General features: G+C 45.2%; 1 protein-coding gene across 2 annotated transcripts in view; it reads left to right on the top strand.

Annotated features, from left to right (window-relative positions):
- The window catches only part of PIGL (phosphatidylinositol glycan anchor biosynthesis class L), a 76,369-nt gene that overhangs the window by 4,302 nt on the left and 48,114 nt on the right, over nucleotides 1-23,953 (top strand). For both annotated transcript variants that reach the window (XM_062216458.1, XM_062216457.1), the window contains exon 2: nucleotides 5,667-5,766. In XM_062216458.1, the coding sequence (XP_062072442.1) occupies nucleotides 5,667-5,766 (100 nt within the window). The remainder of the gene's footprint in view (nucleotides 1-5,666; nucleotides 5,767-23,953) is intronic.

Below are 23,953 nucleotides of genomic sequence, written 5' to 3'. Positions count from 1 at the left end.
TTGTCTTTTGAAAGTGCCCTCTTTAAACGGAGGTGCCTTTATTAGCACCCAAGCTTTATCCCCTACTCCCCTAATATTGGCCACCAAGGATTATGCAGATTCTGTCAAGTGCCTGAGAGTCAGCCCTATAATACCTCTCAGAATTCATGCTTAATATATACCCTGAGAGGTAGCAGGTGGTAGCTCCAGTTGTTGGGTAAAGCCACCCACTTGGGAGACCTGGATTGAGTTCATTGGCTGCTAGCCTTGGCCTGGCCCAGCCTCTTTGGCTGTTGCTTATAATTAGGGAGTGAGCCAAGAAATCAGAGATCCCCTTTGCCCCCAACCCATCTCTGTGTGTGTTTCTTTGCCTTTGAAATAAAAATATATAAAAATTATTTTTTAAAAAAAGGTATGGAATGGGAATAACCAAAATGTAATGCAATTGGAAAAGCTTGATATTGGTGTCACAACATCACCATAGTGAGCTAGACATTGTACCCATTTGTGCATAATTTCCCTTCCACCCAATTCATTTATGCCTGTCATGTTTGAAAAAGACACTGTCCTATATGTTTGTTCTTGTTACTTGTTAATGACCATCTGTAAGTCATAAATGGGAAAAACTAACAAAAAGTATCATTTCCATTAATAAAAGTCAGTATGACTTTTTTGGGAATAATGAAAAACTATGCTATTTACAGGAATGGCTTATTGGTTAATAACAGCATCTGGAAGTGTTTGTTGATTTTGGCTACAGAGATGTTGTGCTCCATACTTTTTTCAATTTTTTTATTTTAATGATCCTTTTAAGAATTGGCTTACCAATTTTAAGGATAGAATTTCTGTTTTGTAGTAATAATTCGTGAATGAAAGATTTTGTCCAGTGAAAATCTGTTTTTTATATTCTTTTAATTGTGGTAAAATATGACAAAGTTTGCCATTTTAAATGCTTTTTAATTGTGGTAAAATATACATAACAAAATTTACTATTTTCAACATTTTGATGTGTTTGATTTAGTGGCAGTAAGTAGGTTCACAGTATTGTGTAACCACCACCACTATTTCATCATCCCAAACAGAAACTTTATACCTATTAAGCAATAACTCCCCATTCCTTCCCACCCTACCCCCAGCCTGTCTCTATGAATTAGACTTTTCTAGGTTCCTCATTAAAGAGAAATCATACAAGAATTGTCACGTATGGTTTGTGTTAATTAGCATAATGTTTTCAGACTCCATCCACGTTATAGCATGTGTCAGAACTTACTCCTTTTTCTGGCTGAATAATCCATTTTGTGTATGCATATAAGCCACATTTTACTTATTCACCCATCTTTTGATACACACCGGAGTGATTTCCACTTTTTGGCTATTGTAAATAACACTCCTATGAACACTGATTGTACATGTATCTAGGTACTAATTTTCAATTCCTTTGAGTAAAATTGTGAATATAATTTCTGAGTTATGCATAGGGTCATTTTGTGTTTAATTTTTTTAAAAAAGATTTATTTATTTATTTATTTATTTATTTGAAAGGCAGAGTTAGAGAAGGAGAGACAGATCTTCCATCTGCTGGGTCACTCCCCAAGTGGCCACAACAGCTGGGACTATGGTGGGCAAAAGCCAAGGAAACTCATCTGGGTCTCCTGGGTGGGTGGCAGGGGCCCAAATTCTGGAGCCATCTTACGCAGCTTTCTCAGGCCCATTGGCAGAGAGCTGGATCAGAAGTGGAGCAGCTGGGACTCCAGCCAGCACTCAAATGTGATGCTGGCATTGCAAGTGGCAACTCAACCTGCTGCACCACAGTGCCAGTTCTCTATTATATTTAAATTTCTGAGGGATTACTGAGCTGCTTTACATGTGCTTTACATTATCATCAGTGCACCAGGATTCCAGTTTCTTCACATCCTCATTGACACTTGTAATTTTCCTTTTTTTTTTTTTTTTTTTAAAGGCAGAGTGGACAGTGAGAGAGAGAGAGACAGAGAGAAAGGTCCTCCTTTTTGCTGTTGGTTCACCCTACAATGGCTGCCGTTGCCGGCGCACCGCGCCGATCCAAAGCCAGGAGCCAGGCACTTCTCCCGGTCTCCCATGCAGGTGCAGGGCCCAAGCACTTGGGCCATCCTCCACTGCCTTCCTGGGCCACAGCAGAGAGCTGGCCTGGAAGAGGGGCAACCAGGACAGAATCCGGCGCCCCAGCCGGGACTAGAACCCGGTGTGCCAGTGCCGCAAGGTGGAGGATTAGCCTGTTAAGCCACGGCGCCGGCCAATTTTCCATTTTTTTAACTATAGCCATCCTAGTGGGTATGAAATGATTATCTTCTTATGGTTTTGATTTGCACTTTGCTAACACTTAACAATGGCTAGCATCTTGTTACATGCTTATTGGCTATCTGTATTTGAAAATGTCTATTCAAGTCCTTTGTCCATTAAAAAAATATTTTTTTTCATTTTGAAAGAGAGACAGAGATAAAGATCTTCCATCTGCTGGTTCACTCCCCAATTGCCTGCAACAGCTGAGTTGAAGCCAGGAGCCCAGAACTCAATTTGGGTCTCCCATATGAGTGTCAGGGATTCAAGTACTTGAGCCTTCATCTGCTGCTTGCCAGGCTGTGCTTTAGCAGGAAGCTAGAATTGGAAGCAGAGCTGGCACTCAAACCCAGGCACTCCAACCGCCATCTTAACCTCTGCACCAAATACTTGACCCCCTCCCGTATTTTTTGAATTCCAGGGGCCAGGTAAAGCTGCCACCTGCAGTGCCAACATCCCATATGGGCGCCGGTTTGAGTCCCGGCTGCTCCACTTCCAATTTGGCTCTCTGCTATGGCCTGGGAAATCAGTAGAAGATGGCCCAGGTCCTTGGGCCCCTGTGCCCGTGTGGGAACACTCAGGGGAAGCTACTGGCCCCTGGCTTCGGATCGGCACAGCTCCTTCGGTTGCGCCAATTGGGGAGTGAACCAGCAAATAGAAGACCTCTCTCTGCCTCTCCTTCTCTTTCTGTGTAACTCTGACTTTAAGTGAATCTTTAAAAATTTCAATTTATTTTACTTTATTTTTTAATGGAAAATCCCTTATTTATTTTCATTTTATTTGCAAGAGAGACAAGACCTTCCATTTGCTGGTTTACTCCCCAAATGCCTAGGGCCAGGCCAGGCCAAAGCCAAGAGCCTGGAACCCAATCTGAGTCCACTCTCTCGGGGGGGGGGGGGGGGGGGACGGACGGGGACCCAACTACTTGAGCCATCTTCTGCTACCTCCCAGGGTGCACATTAGCAAGAAGCTGGAGTCAGAAGCAGAACCAGGACTTGGTCCCAGGCTTTCCAGTACTGGATATGAGCATCCCCAGCAAGCAGTGTCTTAACTACCATGCCAAACACTTGTCCCTAGTTTCATTTTTAAGCAGTTTCTAATCATAATCACCCACCAATGGGCAAGCCTCTGAATTTAGGAATTGTATGATCAGTGTACACACTAGACCTTTCATGTATCATCAAATATCAATCAATCTTTTTAAACAAAGCAGGGGGCAGGGAAATATAGTTTGTGTATATATGTATGGTATATGGCTCCCAAAATAAAATGTCCATCACAAAACTGGCTATAGTTTTTAATCTGATTTGAAAATCAAAACTCAAAAAGTGTGGTACATACAATACAAAATTAAATGTATTGGCCGGCACCACGGCTCACTTGGCTAATCCTCCACCTGCTGCACCGGCACCCCCGGTTCTAGTCCCGGTTGCTCTTCTTCCAGTCCAGCTCTCTGCTCTGACCCAGGGGGCAGTGGAGGATGGCCCAAGTACTTGGGCCCTGCACCCACATGGGAGACCAGGAAGAAGCACCTGGCTCCTGGCTTCGGATCTGCGCAGTGCACCGGCTGTGGCAGCCATTTGGCGGGGGGGTGAACCAACGGAAGGAAGACCTTTCTGTCTCTCTTTCTCTCACTGTCTAGCTCTGCCTGTCCTAAATAAATAAATAAATAAATGTATTGTCTGTAGTCTTCTTAGGGTTAGTTTGTTGGATACAATGTAATGACTGACTCCAGAGTTCAAATAGTTCAAAGTCAGCACCAGAGGAAGACTTACCAAAGTTTAAAGATTTCTCCTGGGAATTTTTGTCTGACCTACAACACTAAGCTGAGCCTTCTCAGTGTTTCATGAGTGCCTGCAGTATGCTAGAGAATGGAGACAATACACAGCTGAATGAGACCAGGCGTTTTAAGGTCAATGACATTTAAAAATTAACCAGGGAGAGCAATTCATACTTACAGGCAGAAAACTGGAATGATTCCTTGCCAGGGAAAGTAGGAGAAGGCCGCCTAAAGGAAATGAGATTTGATTTGTGTGAATTGTAAATTAGGAAGAGAGGGAAGAGAAAAGGTACACAATCCCTCCCTGGGCGTTCTGGCTTGTGCTATCTAATCCGCCAGAATTTTGGCTAATGTAGTCTTTAGCCACACTTTGCAGGTGAAGAAACTGGGACTGAAGAGTTAAGGGGCCGGCGCCGTGGTTCAACAGGCTAATCCTCCGCCTAGTGGCGCCGGTTCACCGGGTTCTAGTCCCGGTAGCCCCTCTTCCAGGCCAGCTCTCTGCTGTGGCCCGGGAGTGCAGTGGAGGATGGCCTTACACCCCATGGGAGACCAGGATAAGCACCTGGCTCCTGCCTTCGGATCAGCGCGGTGCGCCGGCCGCAGCGCACCAGCCACGGTGGCCATTGGAGGGTGAACCAACGGCAGAGGAAGACCCTTCTCTCTGTCTCTCTCACTGTCCACTCTGCCTGTCAAAAAATAAAAATAAAAAGTTAAGGAACTTGGATAAATCTCATGTGCAGTCATTTATGGAGAGTTGAATTAATGGGCTGCCTGAGCTAGACAAATGCTCACCATTGAGTCTAGAACTCTTCAATGAAAAGAGAATGTTTGGGGCCAGCACTGTGACACAGCAGGTTAAGCCACCAATTGCTGGTTGAATCCCTGCTGCTCTACCTCTAACACAGCTCCCTGCCAATGTGCCTGGAAGGGACTTGGGTCCCTGTCACCCTCATGGGAGACCTGGATGGGGTTCTTGACCCAGAGCTGGTTACTGTGGCTCTTGGAAAGTGAATCAATAGATGGAAGATTGGTATCCCCCACCCCCATTCAAATAAATCTTTTCGTGAAAAATAAATAAATACGGGTATTTTCCTGAATGGTGCTTGCACATTTTCCTATAATATTCAGGAGTAACAAACAGCCTGTTCTTTCAATAAATGTTAAACATATTTGAGGGCTATCAATTTATAGAGGCCCAAACTCACAGAGCACCCAAGTACCTCAGTTGTTCTAAGCGGTTACACAAGGGTCGATCTTATATTTGCTCTTTTTTTTCTTTTTTTGTTTTTCGATCTTATATTTGCCTACCTCGAAGCCAGTACTGTCAGTGACATACTGTGCCACCTCTTGCCTGTGGCTAAAATGCAGCGAGGAGAGATTGAGAGGACTAGGGAATGGTGATTCTAAAGAGTGTGCTGCTGGTAGTCTTCTCACCAAGAGCATCTTACAATAACCGTAGCATTACCTTTTCTTCAATTTTTTTTTTATCATAACTGCACATATCTTAAATCCATAAGATGGTATAAGAATGAATGGAGAGGCAGGTCCCCATGGTTAAAGAAATCTGCTACTCTGTATTTGTTATCCTCAGGAAACTACTACAATCAAGGGGAGATTCGTAAGAAAGAACTCTTGCAGAGCTGTGGTGTTTTGGGAATCCCACCCTCCAGTGTAATGATTATTGACAACAGGTAATTTCATATTAACCGACATAGAAATTCATTGGCAATAAATTTGCAGGGGTGCCTTTAAAAGACACACAAAATGAATGTGAATGGATAAGGACATCTTATTTAAGAAGTCTAATAGAGTAGCTTCACACTTGTTTTATTTTTTTAATTTACTTATTTGAAAGGCCTACAGAGAGGGAGAGGGAGGGACAGAGAGACTGTCCATCTGCTGATTTCACTCTCCAAATGGCTGCAACAGCCAAACCTAGGCCAGGCCAAAGCCAAGATCCAGGAGCTTCCTCTGGGTCTCCCTTGTGGGTGCAGGGGCTCAAGCACTTGAGCCATTTTCTGCTGCTTCCCCAGATGCATTAGCAGGAAGCTGGATCAGAAATAGAACGACTGGATCTTGAACTGGCACCCAGATGCGATCCTGGCACTGCAGGTGGTAGCTTAACCCACGGCACCACAGCATCAGCCCCCACACTTGTTTTTAAATGACAGCATAATGGAAATAAGTTTTTTCAACTGCTGTTCAGACTTTTTGGTCTCGAAATACCCACTTGTCTTTACATTTACATCTTTAATTTTTTCTTATTATAAATTTCAAAAACACACAGAAGTATAAAGAAGAGTGTCATAAACCCCCACGTCCATTAACTAATGCCAGTAATTATCAAGACTTTGCTATACTTGCTTCTTCTGTCCCCACTTAACATCTCTTATGTGCCTGAAGTCCTTAAAGCAGACCTCAGCCACCAGGTTATTTCACCACTGTATACCTAAATGTGCATCCCTTAAGCAGGTGAACTTGTTTCCTGTAGCTGCAATGCCATTATCATAATATCCTACAAAAGTGACAGAACAGTAATCTTGTGGTTGTTTCAACACCCAACCTATACTGCAGTTTTTCCAAGTGGCTCAGAAATGTTTTTTTGTGGTTGGTTTGTCCAGTATCTATACAGAGTCCACACGTAATAGTTGGTTGATATCTGCATTCAATTCACTTTCCACCATTCATCCATGGATCTGATAAAGCAACTGAGTTAGTTATATAGAATGTCCCATTCTTTGTATTGGTTTCCTCATGGTGGTATCTATGTTATTCTTCTACTCTAATTTCTCACATACTAAAGATTAACTGTGAAGGGTGAATTCCATTCAGGTCTTAGCTTTTGCAGGTAAGAACATTATGTACTTTGTGGTGCATCCTATCAGGAGACAAGTATTATCTGACTGTCACTATTGTGATCCTACAACAGATCAGTGAGTTCAGATCGAAATGGCTGTTCCCTTCATTCCCCCCACCTCTTAAAGATTTCCTTATTTGAAAGGCAGAGTTAGGGAGAGGAAGATATCTTCCATCACTCCCCAAATCACTACCATGGCAGGTCAAAGCCAAGGAGCCAGGAACTTCATCCAAATCTCCCACCTGGGTGCAGGGGCCCGAGCACTTAGGCAATCTTCCATTGCTGTCCCAGGCCATTAGCAGGGATCTGGATCAGATGCAGAGCAGAGGAGACTCAAACTGGCCCCCGTATGGGATACTGGTGTCAGTCGGTGGCTTAACCCACAGTACCACAATGCCAGCCTCTATTCCCTTAATTTATAAAGACCCCATCAATCTTTCATAGTGTTGTCATGACCATTGCTTAAATCATTAATTACTTGGAAGTTGCAAAATCGGAAGTCATTAATTGTTTCACTGTGTTACAAAGCCTATGTGCTTTATAGCCCTCAGAGACTTTTATTTTTGTCCGGTTAGGCCAGAGAGGGCTACGAGGTTGGTCTAGGCTAGGGCCTAGATACAGGACTACGTAGGATGCAGAGCAAGAAGGTATATTCCAAGTGTCAAATCCACAGCAAAGTTTAACGTAGGGAAAACAGAGGTAAGCAAAGGAAAGCAGGCCAGAAAGAAAGGCTGTGGGTAGCACCTAGAATACTGCCCAACACCTTTAGAAGACCCACAGCAGAGCCTGGAGAAATTCTTAATGACTCTAAGCTGATTAAGACCACTTTAGCAAGAAAAATCCAGTGGATTGTTAGGCTTAAACTGCTCCTTGCATTGTCCATGAGCTCAGTCATTCTCCCTGAGGTTCCTTTTCCACTTAAACATCTGCATTAGCTGCTTTTTATTATCATTAATTTTATTATTTTCTAGTTTATTTATTTTCATTTACTTGAAAGGCAGAGTGGCAGAAGAGAGCTCTTCTATCCATTGGCTCACTCCTCAAATATCTGTTAACAAGCCATGGCTGGGCTAGGCCAAAACCAGCTTATCTACTACGCCACAAAAGCTTGTCCCACCACCACCCCTGTGCTTTCTGTTTGTTTGTTTGTTTCCAATGGAAACAACAGCAGAGGTGAGCTGTGAATGATCAGCCATGGTAGAACCTGAGGCTCTTCCTGTTTGGACTTTCATGACATCATGCAGAAACAAACTATCCGCAGTGGAGAGGGATGATGACTTCTGCACTTTAGAACAACTGCTCTGATGAAAGAATGGATTGAAGAGATTAAGATTGCAAACCAGTTAATCTGTTTGTGCTAGTGAAAGGAGACTGTCTCCATTTAGAGTAGCAATGTCTGAGATGGAGATAAGCAGATGAATTCAAGTCTTATGTAAGAGGTCAAAGTGGCAGGATTTCAAGGGAAAGAATTTGAGATAAAGGAATAGATGCTGGTGGATAAAGGTTAGCTAGGGTAGTTTGCAAAGGAGGAGAATTAGGTTATAAGGAAGTAACAGAATAGCTATCCTTAGCATATGGGAAGATCAAAGCCTTTGGAGCAAGTGAAATTGTCCAGAGGTTAGCTGGAGTGATTAAGAGAGTAGGAATCCTTAGAGAAACAGCTACAGAGGAGTAGGCAACTTTATCTGGATTAATGATTTGATTGAGAACATGTCAGTGTTTGACCACTAACAAATGTTGCTTGCTGGTTATGGTCATCATATTAGGCATTGTTTGGGATGGATGTCCATTTTATTAGATCTGGGAAGGCTCTTTTTCATTGCAAGACCCCACAAAGAGATAAGGAAAGAGTTTAAATTTCCTCTGTTAGGTTGTCCTCTGTTTTGGGGCCAGCACTGTGGCATAATGGGCTTAGCCTCCACCTGCAATGCTGACATTCCATAAGAATTCCCGTTCATGCCTAGGCTACTCCTCTTCTGATCCAGCTCTCTGATTATGGCCTGGGAAAGCGGTGGAAGATGGCCCAAGTGTTTGGGCCCCTAACCAGCATGGAAGACCCGGAGGTAGCTCTACCTCTCAAATAAATAAATAAAATCTTTTTTAAAAAATCTGTGTACATTTTTATAGTATTTTATTTGAAAAAATTCAAAACTTAAGAGTTCCTTGAAAAGATAACAGTGCCTGGAAGCCTTTTCATAAACCCTCTGGTCTTCTCATGAGCTTCATTCTGGAGGACGAGTGAGAAAAAAGGTCAGGTGTACACCCTCTAACTTCTCAGACTGGGGTGGTGGGGAATCAGGAGAGTCCTGATTATGATAGAATAAAACAGAGGCGATCCCCCTGTTATAACCCATGCCCACTACAGTGCTTTGGGCCCATATCCTGTTTTTCAGAGAAACTTAGCCAGGTCTCATAGCTGTTTGTGGTTAAAAAAAATCATTAGTTGAGGTAATGCGTATGATATGTTAATCATTCAGATTTGACCAATCCACAGGGATACACCCAGAGCCATCATGGTGTACTCCATAATGATATGCAATTATTTATCAACTTAAAAAATAAAACTTAAAAATATATTAGGAAAAAATATCAGTGGTCTCATGGCAGCCTCCTTGCTCAGTGACATCATTCAGCACCTGCTCACACACACATTGCCTGTACTCCCATAGGAAAAATAGGCAGGACTGCCCAGCCTCAAAAAACGTGCCTCTTTTAGTCTCCCAGTCCGTGCTTCAAAGGTACCCCACGTTCTTGCACATCCCCACCTCCCTCCAACATGCCTCCCCTGTAACCCAACACTCCTCACCTTGTCCCTCCTATTCAGCCTTCAAGCCCAACTCAACAACTGGCTTAGACTCTGTAGCACCGTCGCTGATTTGCCCAGGTTTCTTGGGCACTTTGGTTACATTCCCATTGTCCCCCTGCATCCCAGTGTACACACTAATTTCGTACACTCAGACATAAATCCTTCTGTGTCCATGTCCCCTACTGTTGATATAACCCTTGACACATGGAACCAGTTGCTCAATTATGACTTTTGAATAAATGAGTGACTCCACTGACACTGTTAGCTTTTTCCCATGGCCAGAACATAAATTTGTGGTCTCTAAGAACTCAAACAGTGCCTGTGCTATCCAATCCCTTTTCCTCACTGTTTCTTTATTTACCCAGAAATGGAGATTAGCAAGCCAAATTCTGAGATTTCAGTGAAATTAATTTTACTTTCTTTAATTAAAGTCTTAAGTCCTTGACTTGAGTAGTTATTTTTAACCTCCTGGAAAGTTCTAAGTGACTATTTCGGTTGGAAGCATTTTTCTACATCTATTTATTTTTCCATGATGTAATTTGGCCTCCATTGTTCTAAGGTTTTAGCACAGTAAAAATCTTTATTTCTAAGGATAAACATTTGGTGTAATGGTTAGGACACCACTCGGGAGGCCCGCAACCCGTATCAGAGTGCCCAGGTTTGATTTCTACTTCCAGTTCCAGCTTCCTGCTAAAGCACACCCTCAGATGCAGCAGGTGAGAGCTTTAGTACTTTGGTCCCTGCCACCCACATGGAAGACCAAGATTGAGTTCCAGGTGCCTGGCTTTTCCTTGGCCTAGCCCCTGCTGTTACAGGCATTCAGGGAGTAACCAGTAGACAGAAGATTCATCTCTCTCTCTCTCTATCTCTATCTCTATCTCTCTCTGCCTTTCAAGTAAAAATTATTTTTTTAAAGATCTTATTGGGGTCGGCGCTGTGGCGTAGAGGATAAAGCCGCTGCCTGCAGTGCTGGCATCTCATGTGGGCACTGGTTCAAGTCCTGGCTGCTCCACTTCCTATCCAGCTCTCTGCTATGGCCTGGGGGAAAGCAGTAGAAGACAGCCCAAGTGCTTGGCCCCTGTACCCGCATGGGAGACCTGGAGAAGGCTCCTGGCTCCTGGCTTCAGATAGGCACAGCTTTAGCCATTGCAGCCAATTGGGGAGTGAACCAGAGAATGGAAGACTTTCTCTCTCTCTCTCTCTCTCTCTCTCTCTCTCTATCTCTCCCTCTCTATCTCTCCTTCTCTGTGTGTAACTCTGACTTTCAAATAAATAAATTAATTTTTTTAAAAAAGATCTTATTTACTTGAGAGGTGCAGCTACAGAGAAAGAGGTTTTTAAAAAATAATTTTAAAAAAGAGTTATTTTTTATTTGAACAACAGAGTCACAGAGAGGCAGAGACAGACAGAGAGAGGTCTTCCATCCACTGGTTCACTCTGCAAATGGCTGGAGCCAGGCTGTTCCAAAGCCAGGAGCCAGCTTCTTCCAGGTCTCCCACGAGGGAAAGGGGCCCAAGAACTTGGGCCATCTTCTACTGCTTTCCCAGGCCATAGGCAGAGAGCTGGATTGGAAGTGCAGCAGCCAGGACAAGAACTGGCACCCATTTGGGATGCTGGTGCCAGAGGCGGAGGCTTAGCCTCTTAGACCACGGTACCACCCAATAAGTAAAAATTTTTTAAAAAAGAATCTCATTTCTCCAAGTATTTTTCTTAACATCAGTGTGCTATTACAAAGCCTGAGACTTTTATAGACTAATTTTAGCTGTACAAGGAAATAGAACCCAATATCTGATAGGAAACATAAACGGGCCTGGCATGCTAGCATTTCTTGGAAGTCTTTGAGTTTTCTAGTAAATCCATGTGAACCATACAGTGAAAGAAAAGCCACAACACAGAGTCTGGGACTACTGGGATCATGTTGGTGACAAAACCCCGTCTCCTCTTGAGACACAGTAAGAGCCTTCTCCCTGCAAAACTCAAAAGACACCATTTGCTTGCTGCTAAAGTAGATCTCACCAAGCGTCCTCCTGCAGTCTTTTTCCAAATACACAAAGTGACTGGGCTGAAGCTCAAGGGCACAGTTCCAGTCCCTATTGGCAAGAGCAAGGCAGGCTCCAGTCCTCCCAAAGGGTGCAAAGGACAGGAATGTTTCCTAGAAAAGAAACCAGGGAAGGAGCCCAAAGTGGACCTACTGATAGGGAGCCATTAGGTGAAAACCGAAAGCCGCTTCAATACTGCTTCAAGGCCAGACCATTCTGGGAGCTGCAGGGAGGCTGCTCCTTTAAGTATCATGACTAGGAGGAGTCATTGCAAAAGAACTAGAGTGGGGCCAGGGAGGGGCAGTTTTAACAAATATGCATTTATAGGTAATATTACTCAGCAGATAAGGTTTGCAAATACCACCAAAATAGGATTCAAGGTGACTTCCTGTATTGTGATAATCACTGCAGCCCTGTGTATTTTTGTTTTTTTTGTTTTTAAGATTTATTTATTTACTTGAGAGTCAGAGTTACACAGAGAGAGGAGAAGCAGAGAGATCTTCCATCCACTGGTTCATTCCCCAGTTGGCCGCAACGGCCGGCACCACACTGATCCAAAGCCAAGAACCAGGAGCTTCTTCCAGGTCTCTCATGGGGGTGCAGGAATCCAAGGACTTGGGCCATCTTCCACTGCTGTGCTTTCCCAGGCCATAGCAGAGAGCTGGATTGAAGTGGGGCGTCCGGGACTCGAACTGGTGCCCATATGGGATGCCAGCACTGCAGGCGGTGGCTTTACCCACTACGCCACAGTGCCGGCCCCAGCACTGTTAACAATAGCAAAAAATTGGTAGCAACCTAATTGCCTAGCAGTTGACAGTTATATAGCCATGGTTCAAAACAGAATCTGGTGTTTTCTATCCGGGGTGACATTTGGCACAGCAGTTAAAATATAGTTTAGGGCACTCTCACGTCCATATCACGGTTATGAATTTGAGTCCCTGCTGCACTTCAGGTTCCAGTCTCCTACTAATGCAAACCTTAAGGGGCAGCAGGTGATGGTCCACTTACTTGGGTCCTTGAACAAGGAAATAAAATCCAATACCTACTAGGAATTCCCTGGGAAACTCAAATTGAGTTCCAGACTCCTGGCTTTGGCCTGGCCTAACCCTGCCTGTTTATGGGCATTTGGGGATTGAACCAGCAGATGGAAGATCTCTCTTTTGTCTGTCTCCATCTCCGTGCCTTTCAGGTAAATAACAAATCTTAAGGAAAGAAATTTTTTTTTTATTTTTTTAAAGATTTATTTTATTTATTTGAAAGACAGAGTTACAGAGAAAGGTAGAGACAGAGAAAAAGAGGTCCTCCACCCACTGGTTCACTCCCCAAATGGCCACAACAGCCAGAGCTGAGCCAGTCTGAAACCAGGAGCCTGGAGCTCCCACACAGATGCAGGGGCCCAAGGACTTGGGCTATCCTCCGCTGCCTTTCTGGGCACACCAGCAATCCAGAGCTGCATTGGAAGTGGAGCAGCTGGGACTCAAACCGACGCCCACATGGAATGTTGGCACTGCAGACCAGGGCTTCAACCTGCCGTGCCACAGCAGTAGCCCTAAAAGAAAAAAATGTTAAATGAGGTTCTCTATCCACATTTAAAACCCAAGAAGATTACATAGTATAATACCAAGGGAGTATACACTTTCTTCTTTATAATCTTATTACCCATTCTTTTAATAAGGATGCATTAATAGTTACAAGTTTTATTAGATATTTTTTAAAGATTTCTTTATTTATTTGATAGGCCAAGTTACAGAGAGAGAGAGAGATCTTTCATCCGCTGGTTCACTGCCCAAATGGCCACAACGGCCAGGGCTGAAATTCCATCCAGGTCTCCCGTGTGGGTGTGGGTGGCAGGAAAGTAAGTACTTGAGCTTTCATTGCTGCCTTCCAGGCACATTATCAGGAAGCTGGGTTGAAGGGAGCTGGGACTCAAATCCTGTGCAACCACGCCCATCCCACCCCAGTAAACCTTTCCTTTTTATTTTTATTTTTTTTAATATTTATTTATTTGAAAGAGTTACAGAGAGAGGGAGAGATAGAGAGAGCTTCCATTTGTTGGTTCACTCCCCAGATGGCCACAACAGCTAGGGCAGGACTAGGCTGAAGCCAGGAGCCAGGAGTTTAATCCGGGTCTCACATGTGGGTGGTAGGCCCCCAGGCACTTGAGCCATCTGCTGCTGCTGTTCCCAGGCCATCAGCTGGGATATGATGGGCTCCAGCATCACAGGCAGTGGCTTTACCCACTACATCATAATGCCCTACCTCCCACTAAACCTTTTCTTAGGAACCAGAATTTAGTCAGCTACCTTTTGCCTCTACTGAAATTATACTGGGGAACCAAACATTTGTTTATGAAGCAAGCAATTCTCTAAAACGCACGTCTCATAGATGAATAAAATGAGTGTCCACAGGAAAGGTAATTAGGTCAGCCTTCCAGATGATTTCCTTTTAGTACAGAGTTCCAAGGAATTATTCTTGGTCATTTGTGGGATGTTCCAGAGAGCCCTTAGGGTGAGAAAAGTTGCAGCTGCCTGTGTATGTCGCAATTTAAGGTGATGGGTTGCTACATCTAGGCCTAGTTCTTCAAGACAGACACAGCTTAACTGGCTAGGTCTTGGAGGTAAAGGACAGACAGGTTTGTTGTGGTGGTTGTTTGTTGTTTGTTTGTTACCTGCAACCCCCACCTACATAGTCAATCGATGTTCAACAATGATGCCAACACGATTCAGTGGGGAAAGAAAACTCTTTACAATAAATGGTGTCAGGACAGCTAGATAGCCGCATGGAAAAAATGAAGTCAGACCCCTCCCTTACACCACACACAGAGATTGTCTCAAAAAGACCTAACTGTAAGAACTTAAACTTTAAAAAGTTAGAAAGAGAGAGAGAGACAGAGATCTTCCGTCTGCTTGTTTACTCCCCAGGTGGCCACAGTGACCAGGGCTGAGCCAAGCCAAAGTCAGGAACCATGTGGGTGGCAGGGGCCCTAGCACTTGGATCATCCTCCCCTGCTTTTCCCAGGTCATTAGCAAAGAGTTGGATCAGAAGTGGAGCAGCTGGGATATGAACCAGCACCCACAGGGGGATGCCGGCATCACAGGCAGCAGCTACACCACAATGCCGGCTCCAAACTTAAACTTTTTTTTTTTTTTTTAAGATTAATTTATTTATTTGAAAGTCAGAGTTACAGAAAGAGAGAGAGAGAGGTCTTCCATCTGCTGGTTCACTCCCCAATTGGTGGCAACGGCCGGAGTTGCATCAATCTGAAGCCAGGAACCAGGAGCTTTTTCCCGATCTTTCTCAGGGTGCAGGGGCCCAAAGACTTAGGCCATCTTCTACTGCTTTCCCAGGCCATAGCAGAGAGCAGAATTGGAATTGGGGCGTCCAGGACTCGAACTGGTGCCCATATGAGATGTTGGCACTGCAGACAGCGGCTTTACCCACTATGCCACAGTGCCGGCCCCCAGACTTAAACTTTAACAGACAATATGGGAGTAAGTCTTCTTGAGCTTGGATTTGACAAGGATTTCTTGACTATGACACCAAAAACATAACCAGAAAAAGAAAAAAATAGATAAATTGGACATTGTCACAATTAAAAACTTCTGTTCCTCAAAGGACACTATCAAGAGATAAGGGGAAAAAATGTGCAAGTCATATCTGGTAAGGGATTGATATCTAAAAATAGAACTGTTAGAACTCTAGAGCAGAAAGGTAATCGCCCAATTTTAAAACTAGCCAAAGAAGGGGTGCGCGTTTGGACTAGTGGTTGGGATACTGGTTGAAATGCCAGCATCCCACATGAGAGTGCCTGGGTTTGAATTTTGGCTCTGCTGGGATTCCTGCTTCCTGCTAATGCGCACCCTGGGAGGCATCAGGTGGTGATGGCTCAAGTCCTTGGGCCCCTGCCACCCCTGTGTGAGACTTGAATGGAGTTGCTGGCTCCTGACTTCATTTTAGCTCTGGATGCTGTGAGCATTTGGAGAGTGAACCAGCAGATGGGAGACATTCTGTCTCTCTCTCTCTCTCTCTCTCTCTCTACCTTTCATATAAAATGAAAATAAATAGGCCAGCATTGTAGTATAGCCAGTTAAGCCACCACCTGCAACACCAGCATCCCCTAAAGGCACTGGTTTGTGCCCAGGCTGCTCCATTTCTGACCCAACTCCCTACTAATGTGCCTGGGAAAGCAGCAGAAGATGGCCCAAGTGCTTGGGCCCCTGCACCTGCGTGGGAGGCCCAAAAGAAGCTCTTGACTCCTGGCTCTGGCCTAGCCTAGATCCAACTGTTGCAGACATTTGGGGAGTGAAACAATGAATGGAAGATCTCTCTGTCTCTGTCTCTCCCTCTCTCTCTGTAACTGTGCTTTTTAAATAAATAAATAAATAAATAAATGGAAGGAAGGAAGGAAGGAAGAAAGGAGTTACACAGAAAGGGAGAGGAGATAGATCTTCCATTGGCTTGTTCACTCCCCAAATAGCCACAGTAGCTGAGGCTGTGCCAGGACAAAACCAGGAGCCCAGAACTTCTTCCACATCTTCCACGTGGGTGCAGTGGTCCAAGGACTGGGCCATCTTCCACTGCTTTCCTAGGCCATAGAAGGGAGCTGGATCAGAAGTAGAGCAGCCGGTTCTCAAACCAGCACCCATATGGGATGCCAACATCACAGGCGGCAGCTTAACCTGCTAGACCACAATGCTGGCCCCATCATTTTTATCTATTTATTTTTTTAAACAAACTCTTCAGATAATTCTAAGGTATACTTGCCGTGATTTGGTTATAGTTTGAGTGTTCCTAAGGTGTCACATGCCTGCTATGGGGGATATTAGGAGGGTGGAAACCTTATTGCCTACAGTGTTTAGAGGGTGGGCCTCTAACATAATTGGGATCAGATGAGATAAGGTTGTTAGGGTGGAGACCCATGGTTGAATCCCACTGATCTCATAAGCAGAAGGAGAGACATGTGCATACACAAACACACACACACACACTCCCTGCCTCTTGTGATTCCCAGCATCACCTGGCTACTCTGCCATCAGGAAAACCATCACCAGATGAGGCCCCAGATCTTGTACTTCCAGAATCATGATCCAAAATAAACCTGTCTTCTTTATAAAGGTGGTTTTCTCAGGTATTATACAAGTGATCTTTGGAAAGTTTGTGGAAAATGCATATTATGAAAAACTATTCGTGATTTGAACTATTTTGCACCAAAATAATATATATATATATTTTTTTTTGACAGGCAGAGTGGATAGTGAGAGAGAGAGAGACAGAGAGAAAGGTCTTCCTTTTTGCCATTGGTGCACCCGGCACATCTCGCTGATCCAAAGCCAGGAGCCAGGTACTTCTCCTGGTCTCCCGTGCGGGTGCAGGGCCCAAGGACTTGGGCCATCCTCCACTGCCTTCCCGGGCCATAGCAGAGAGCTGGCCTGGAAGAGGGGCAACCGGGATAGAATCCGGCGCCCCAACCGGGACTAGAACCCGGGGTGCTGGCACCACAAGGCGGAGGATTAGCCTGTTAAGCCACAGCGCCAGCCCAAAATAATTTTTAAAAAACATCTATTTATTTGAAAGTCAGAGTGACAGTGAGAAAGAGAGAGAATGAGAAAGATCTTCTGTCTACTGGTTCACTCCACAAATGGCCACAACAGCCAAGTCTGGGCCAGGGCAAAACCAGGAGCCTAGAACTCCAACTGGGTCTCCCAAGTGGCTGGCAGGGACACAAGAACATGGGCCAGCTTCTGCTGCTTTCCCAGGTGCGTTAGCAGGAAGCTGGATCTGACACAGAGCAGCCAGGACTCCACCCCACACTCCAGTATGGGATGCCAGCATAACAAGTGGCGGCTGAACCTGCTACACCACAGTGCTTGCCCCGAACTTATCTTCTAATTCCACATCCTATGAACTTTTTATAGTACCCTCATAGTAACCAAAAAAAAAAAAGGAAAAGATGGACTAATATAAGCATAATGCTTGAGAACCTCTGGGCTGGAGGCTCTGGATTGCGGTTCCAAATTCCTGCAAGAGAAAATTGGAGTGGACAATGAGTCAGAGGGCCTGGGAAGCTGGAATTCTTCATCTGATCTGGTTTGGGAAAACAGGCATGGGAGCAAGACTTCTGATCAGAAGGCCAGAGTAGATTCTCTAAGGAAGGACTCTGCATGTGAGCACTCCCAGGGGAAAACTGTGTGCACCCTAAAACATGCCGTGGTGGGGCTGGCGCTGTGACAGAGTAGGCTAAGCCTACTCTCTGCCTGCGGTGCCGGCATCCCCGGCTGCTTCTCTTCTGATCCAGCTCTCTGCTATGGCCTGGGAAAGCACTAGAAGAAGGCCCAACTGCTTGGGACCCTGCATCCAACTGGGAGACCTGGAAAAACTCCTGACTCCTGGCTTCAGATCAGCTCAGCTCTGGTAGATTCAGCCATCTGGGGAATGAACCTTTCTCTTTTTCTCTCCCTCTCTCTGTAACTCTATTTCTCAAGTAAATAAATAAAATAATCTTTAAAAAAAAATTTTTTTTTTGACAGGCAGAGTGGACAGTGAGAGAGAGACAGAGAGAAAGGTCTTCCTTTGCCGTTGGTTCATCCTCCAATGGCCGCCGCGGGCAGGAGCCAGGTGCTTCTCCTGGTCTCCCATGGGGTGCAGGGCCCAAGCACTTGGGCCATCCTCCACTGCACTCCCGGGCCACAGCAGAGAGCTGGCCTGGAAGAGGGGCAACCAGGACAGAATCCGGCGCCCCAACCAGGACTAGAACCCAGTGTGCCAGCGCCGCAGGCGGAGGATTAGCCTATTGAGTCGTGGCGCCGGCCAAAAAAAATTTTTTTTAAATGCCATTGCCTTACCTAATGTACAAAACAAGAGCCTTAGCTCTGGACTCAGTAGCTTCTTAGGAGACCAGTGAAGCAACTCACCATACTGGGTGTTTGTTTTGTTTTAAAGTTTATTTTATTTATTTGAAAGGCAGAGTGAAACAGATGGAGAGATAGAGAAAGATGTTCCAATCACTGATTCACTCCCCCAATGGCCACAATGACCAGGGCTGGGCCAGGCTGAAGTCAGGAGCCTGGGACTCCATCTGGGTCTCCCTAATGGGTGGCAAGGGCTCAAGTACTTGGGCCATTTGCTGCTGCCTTCCCTGGACGCATTAGCAGGGAGCTGGATTGAAAGGAAGTGGGAAAGTCGGGACTTGAACTGGCACTGCAATATGGGATGCTGGCAGCACAGGGGTCAGCTTAACCCTCTGTGCCACAGCACTGGCTCCGTTCTGGGTTCTGGGTTTTTGGTTCTCGGGAGTTCCCAAAGCTCCTCATTCCTGTCTCAGCTTTTCTTCTCAAGTCAGTCTTCCTTAGCTTTGGAAATCACGAACTTTCAGAGGAAAGCCTTGCTTCTGTAATGTAACAGATAGAGAAGCGTTTCTTGCTGATCTTGGCTGAGCTAAGAATCCGGATGTGGCGCCAAGGCTCACTTGGCTAATCCTCCGCCTGCGGCGCCAGCACCCCAGGTTCTAGTCCCGGTTGGGCGCCGGATTCTGTCCCAGTTACTCATCTTCCATTCCAGCTCTCTTGGGCCCCTGCACCAGCATGGGAGACCAGGAGAAAGCACCTGGCTTCTGGCTTCGGATCAGCGCAGTGCACCGGTCGTAGCGGCCACTTGGGGGGTAAACCAATGGAAAAGGAAGACCTTTCTCTCTCACTGTCTAACTCCGACTGTCAAAAAAAAAAAAAAAGGAATCCGGATGTCTGTCTCATTACCCCTGTTGAACCACCCTTAAGGAAGTGTCCACAGAGCAAGGTGGCAATAAGGAAGCAATGTGACAGCGCAGGCCTTTTTAATCCCACGTCCTCGAGGTGGGGCTGGAATGGCATCCTTAGGAGAAGTCAAGGCAGGGACTATTAGAATCACATAGCAGGAGACCCAAGCTTCCAGAGCTCCAAAGAATGAGGAAGGGCCAGAGAGCAGTGCTGGGGAGGGGAGGGCTGGTGTTCTGAGCGTTGCCAGAGCACTTGATTCCAAGGACTTTTCTTTTCCTCCCCAAGTATGAATCATTGCATCTCCCAAGTATTCGACCATGATGATCTCCATAACCTTGCATCTCATTCATCAGTCTTTGACAGAGGGGTAGAACTGAGTCCATGTCCTACCCGGGTTTCCCTCAGCACTACTCTGTATTTTTAACATTGGAGCCACATGCCAGCCTCACTGTCGCCCTCTGTCTTCCCACTACAGCACATTTCATCCCTGCTGGAGTTCTTGTTCTGCCAGAGTTCTCGTTCACCAGGTGCCTTCCTGGACTGATCGTCTGTGATCTCACATTTAGTTTCAACTTATTAGCAGAACCCACAAGAGGAATTCATTCAGGGTGTTTTTCATTAAATGGTTGTCAGCTTGATACCTACAAGCTGGCTGTTATCCATGAAAACTTAACTAGACAACCTCTCTCTTGGACTCATTCCCAGTGTAAACTATTATTTCTCAATCTTACTGTAAATGGGATATATAATAAATGATTGTTCAGTTCCACAACATACATGTTTCCTCAATAGCTCCTAAGTTGTCTCTATCTCTATCCTGCTTTTCTTTTTTTTCTTTTTTCTTTTCTTTTTTTTTTTTTTTTTTTTTTTTTGACAGGCAGAGTGGACAGTGAGAGAGAGAGACAGAGAGAAAGGTCTTCCTTTTGCCATTGGTTCACCCTCCAATGGCCGCTGCAGCCGGTGCACCACGCTGATCCGAAGCCAGGAGCCAGGTGCTTCTCCTGGTCTCCCATGCGGGTGCAGGGCCCAAGCACTTGGGCCATCCTCCACTGCACTCCCTGGCCACAGCAGAGAGCTGGACTGGAAGAGGAGCAACCGGGACTGAATCTGGCGCCCCAATCGGGACTAGAACCCGGTGTGCTGGCGCCACAGGCGGAGGATTAGCCTATTGAGCCGTGGCGCTGGCCTCTGCTTTTCAAATAAATAAGTAAATAATAATAATAATAATAAATAGATGGGTGTTTGGTGCAGAGATTAAGCTTGGGACTCTTGCATCCCGTATTGGAGTGCCTGGGTTTGAATCCCTGTCCACTTCTGACCCAACTTCCTGCTCATGTTCACCCTGGTGGACAGCAGGTGATGGCCTGAATACTTTGGACCCTGCCACCCATGTGGGAGTCCTGGATTGAGTTCCTGACTCTTGGGTTCAGCATGGCCCAGACCCTGGAGTAAACCAGAGGATGGAAGTTTCCCTCTGTCTCTTCTAGCCTTTCAAGTAAATAAATAAATAAGTAAATAAAAGCTCCAAAAGAAGGCATAGAACATGTGTCACATTCTTTTTCCAAATAAAGCCTGTTAAGTTTATTTGATTATAAGGCATATTAGAGAAATCTCGTTATGTCTCCTGAAGCTAGTCTCAAAAATAGAATTGAGAATTAAATTGCCTTTGAAAAGCGGCTCTGACGACAGCAGGACTGGCCCTAGCTCCACCTTGTGTGACAGCAAGCAGGAGTATCTGTGCTCTGATCTATAGTATTCTCTTCATAAAACAAGAGTGATGCGTTAAATTATCTCTAAGGCCTTTTTCACAACAAATGTTTCGAGGTTCAACAACAAACTCATGGCCCTGCAAACAGATGTGTTCCCTAAATAGGGTTATAGGTAAAACACAAAACACTCAATTAATTTAAAAAAATTATTAATGGTAGGTATTTCCCAAATTTTACTTGGGACATAATTATAGTAAAAAAAAAAGTTATTCACTGGAGGCCAGCATTGTGGTGCAGCAGATCGAGCTGCTACTTGTAACACCAGCATCCCATATCAGAGCATTGGTTTGATTCTTTTAAAAATGATTCATTATTTTTCTGAAGCAAAAAAAAAAATTTAAGATTTATTTATATATTTATTTGAAAGGCAGAGTTACAGAGGGAAAAGGAGAGAGAGAGAGAGAAAGAGAGCGAGAGCTTCCATCTACTGGCTCTCTTCACAAATGGCCTCAACTGCCATATTGGAGCCAGGCTGAACCCAGGAGCCAGGAACTCCATCCAGATCTTCCCAGGTATGTTATAAGGGAGCTGGTGCACAAGTGGAGCAGCCAGGACTTGAACCAGTACACATATGGGATGCCAGCTTTGCAGGTGGTAGCTTAACTCGCTGTGCCACAATGCCAGCCCCTGAAATTCAGATGTTAGCTGGGATCCAATATCAACAACCCTATTCCCAAAAAACCTTTTTTTTTTTTTTTTTTTTTTTTTGTCTAACTGGAAGGCAGAGTAACAGAGAGAGAGAGAGAAAGGGAGGGAGGGAGATCTTCCATCTGTTGGTTCACTCTCCTAAATGCTGTCAACATGCAGGACTGGCCCAGGCCAGAGGCAGAGCCTGGAACTCATGGGTGACAGGGACCCAAACACTTGGGCAATCAACCCCTCCCTCCCAGGATGCATTAGCAGGAAACTGGGTTGGAAGCACAACAACTGGGCCTTGAACCACTACTCGCATAAAGGTTGCAGGTATCACAAGCAGAGGCTTAACTCGCTGCACCCCAACGCCTGCCCCGCCATTGCCTTTTTTTTTTTTTTTTTTTAATATTTTTTTATTTCTTTGGAAGACAGAGTTACCAAGAGGTAAAGACAGAAAGAGAGAGAGAGAGAGAGAGAGAGTCGTCTTCCATCCACTGGTTCACTCCTCATATGGCTTCAATGGCTGGAGCTGAGCCAGTCTAAAGCCAGGAGCCAGGAGCTTCTTCCAGGTCCCCCACGTAGGTGCAGGGGCCCAAGCCCTTGGTCCACCTTCTGCTGCTTTCCCAGGCCATAGCAGAGAGCTGGATCAGAAGAGAAGCAGCCGGGACTGGAACCAGGCCAGGACTGGAACTGGTGCCTTATCATATGGGATGCCAGCTCTGCAGGCAGAGGCTTAGCCCACTATGCCATAGCACCAGCCCCACCCCCCGCCATTGCCTCTTATCTCATTTTGTAAAAGGCAATTTCATTACTTCCTATCATGAGCTTGCTCATGTTTCCACATCTTTTATCCTTAGCCTGAAACAGGATGTGAATATCAAATAGCTGCCTATTCTTGTCTTACCTATGAAATAAATTCCTAGAATTTAGAGAGAATACTTATCAACCATCTGTTTCCGAGAGCTGGCTGCCAGGACCACACCCAGACATCTGTTATTTAAAGCCCTGTTACTGACATTTCCTCAATAATCCTGGCCTTTGCCACTTAATTTGTTACACCATAGCGTACATTAGCGGAAATTCAGATTTGCCTCTATTTGTTCATATTTCATTGTTATGGTTCTTTCCAGATCTGTTTGTTCAAGGTTCTGTCATTATTTAAAATAAAAAAAAGATTGGGGCCGGCTCCGTGGCTCACTTGGTTAATCCTCCGCCTGCGGCACCGGCATCCCATATGGGTGCCAGGTTCTAGTCCCAGTTGCTCCTCTTCCTATCCAGCTCTCTGCTGTGGCCTGGAAGGGCAGTGGAGGATGGCCCAGGTGCTTGGGCCCTGCACCCGCATGGGAGACCAGGAGGAAGCACCTGGCTCCTGGCTTTGGATCGGCACAGCACCAGCCGTAGCGGCCATTTGGGGAGTGAACCAACAGAGGGAAGACCTTTGTCTCTTTCTCTCTCACTGTCTATAACTCTACCTGTCAAATAAAATAAATAAATTAAAGATAAAATTAAATTAAAAAAGGAAGAAGAAGAAGACAGGGCAGGGCACGCTGTTGTGGCATAGCCGATTAAGCCACTGCCTGCAATGCCAGCATCCCATTTAAGTGCCAGTTCCAGTCCTGGCTGCTCCACTTCCTATCCAACTCCCTGCTAATGCACCTGCTAAAGCAGCGGAAAATGGCCGTGAGGAAGGCAAGAGTTCTCTTGCCAACCGCGGCTGGAAAGAGTTGTTGTGGACAATTAACTCACTTTAAACTCATTTTTAGAAGCTAAAGCCTGACACGTTTTAGATGCCAGTCCTTTCAGCGTCACTGGCCTCTCTGTGAGATTGGGCTGGTTATCAAAGGACTTTCCTTTGAGACACATGCATAAAGAGACCCTGCACTTTACAAAGCCAGTGAGACACTCTCTTAGGATGGACCTTGGCTCAGTGTTATCCTTCTACGAATGGATGTGTGCTTCTAGCTTTTAAATTTTTATTGACTTTTTTTTTTTTTTTTTTGACAGGCAGAATGGATAGTGAGAG

This window comes from Lepus europaeus, chromosome 18 (genome assembly GCF_033115175.1).
Source record: "Lepus europaeus isolate LE1 chromosome 18, mLepTim1.pri, whole genome shotgun sequence".
NCBI lineage: Eukaryota > Metazoa > Chordata > Mammalia > Lagomorpha > Leporidae > Lepus > Lepus europaeus.
The sequence above is the reverse complement of the archived record's forward strand: the minus strand, read 5'-3'. Positions and strand labels throughout refer to the sequence as shown.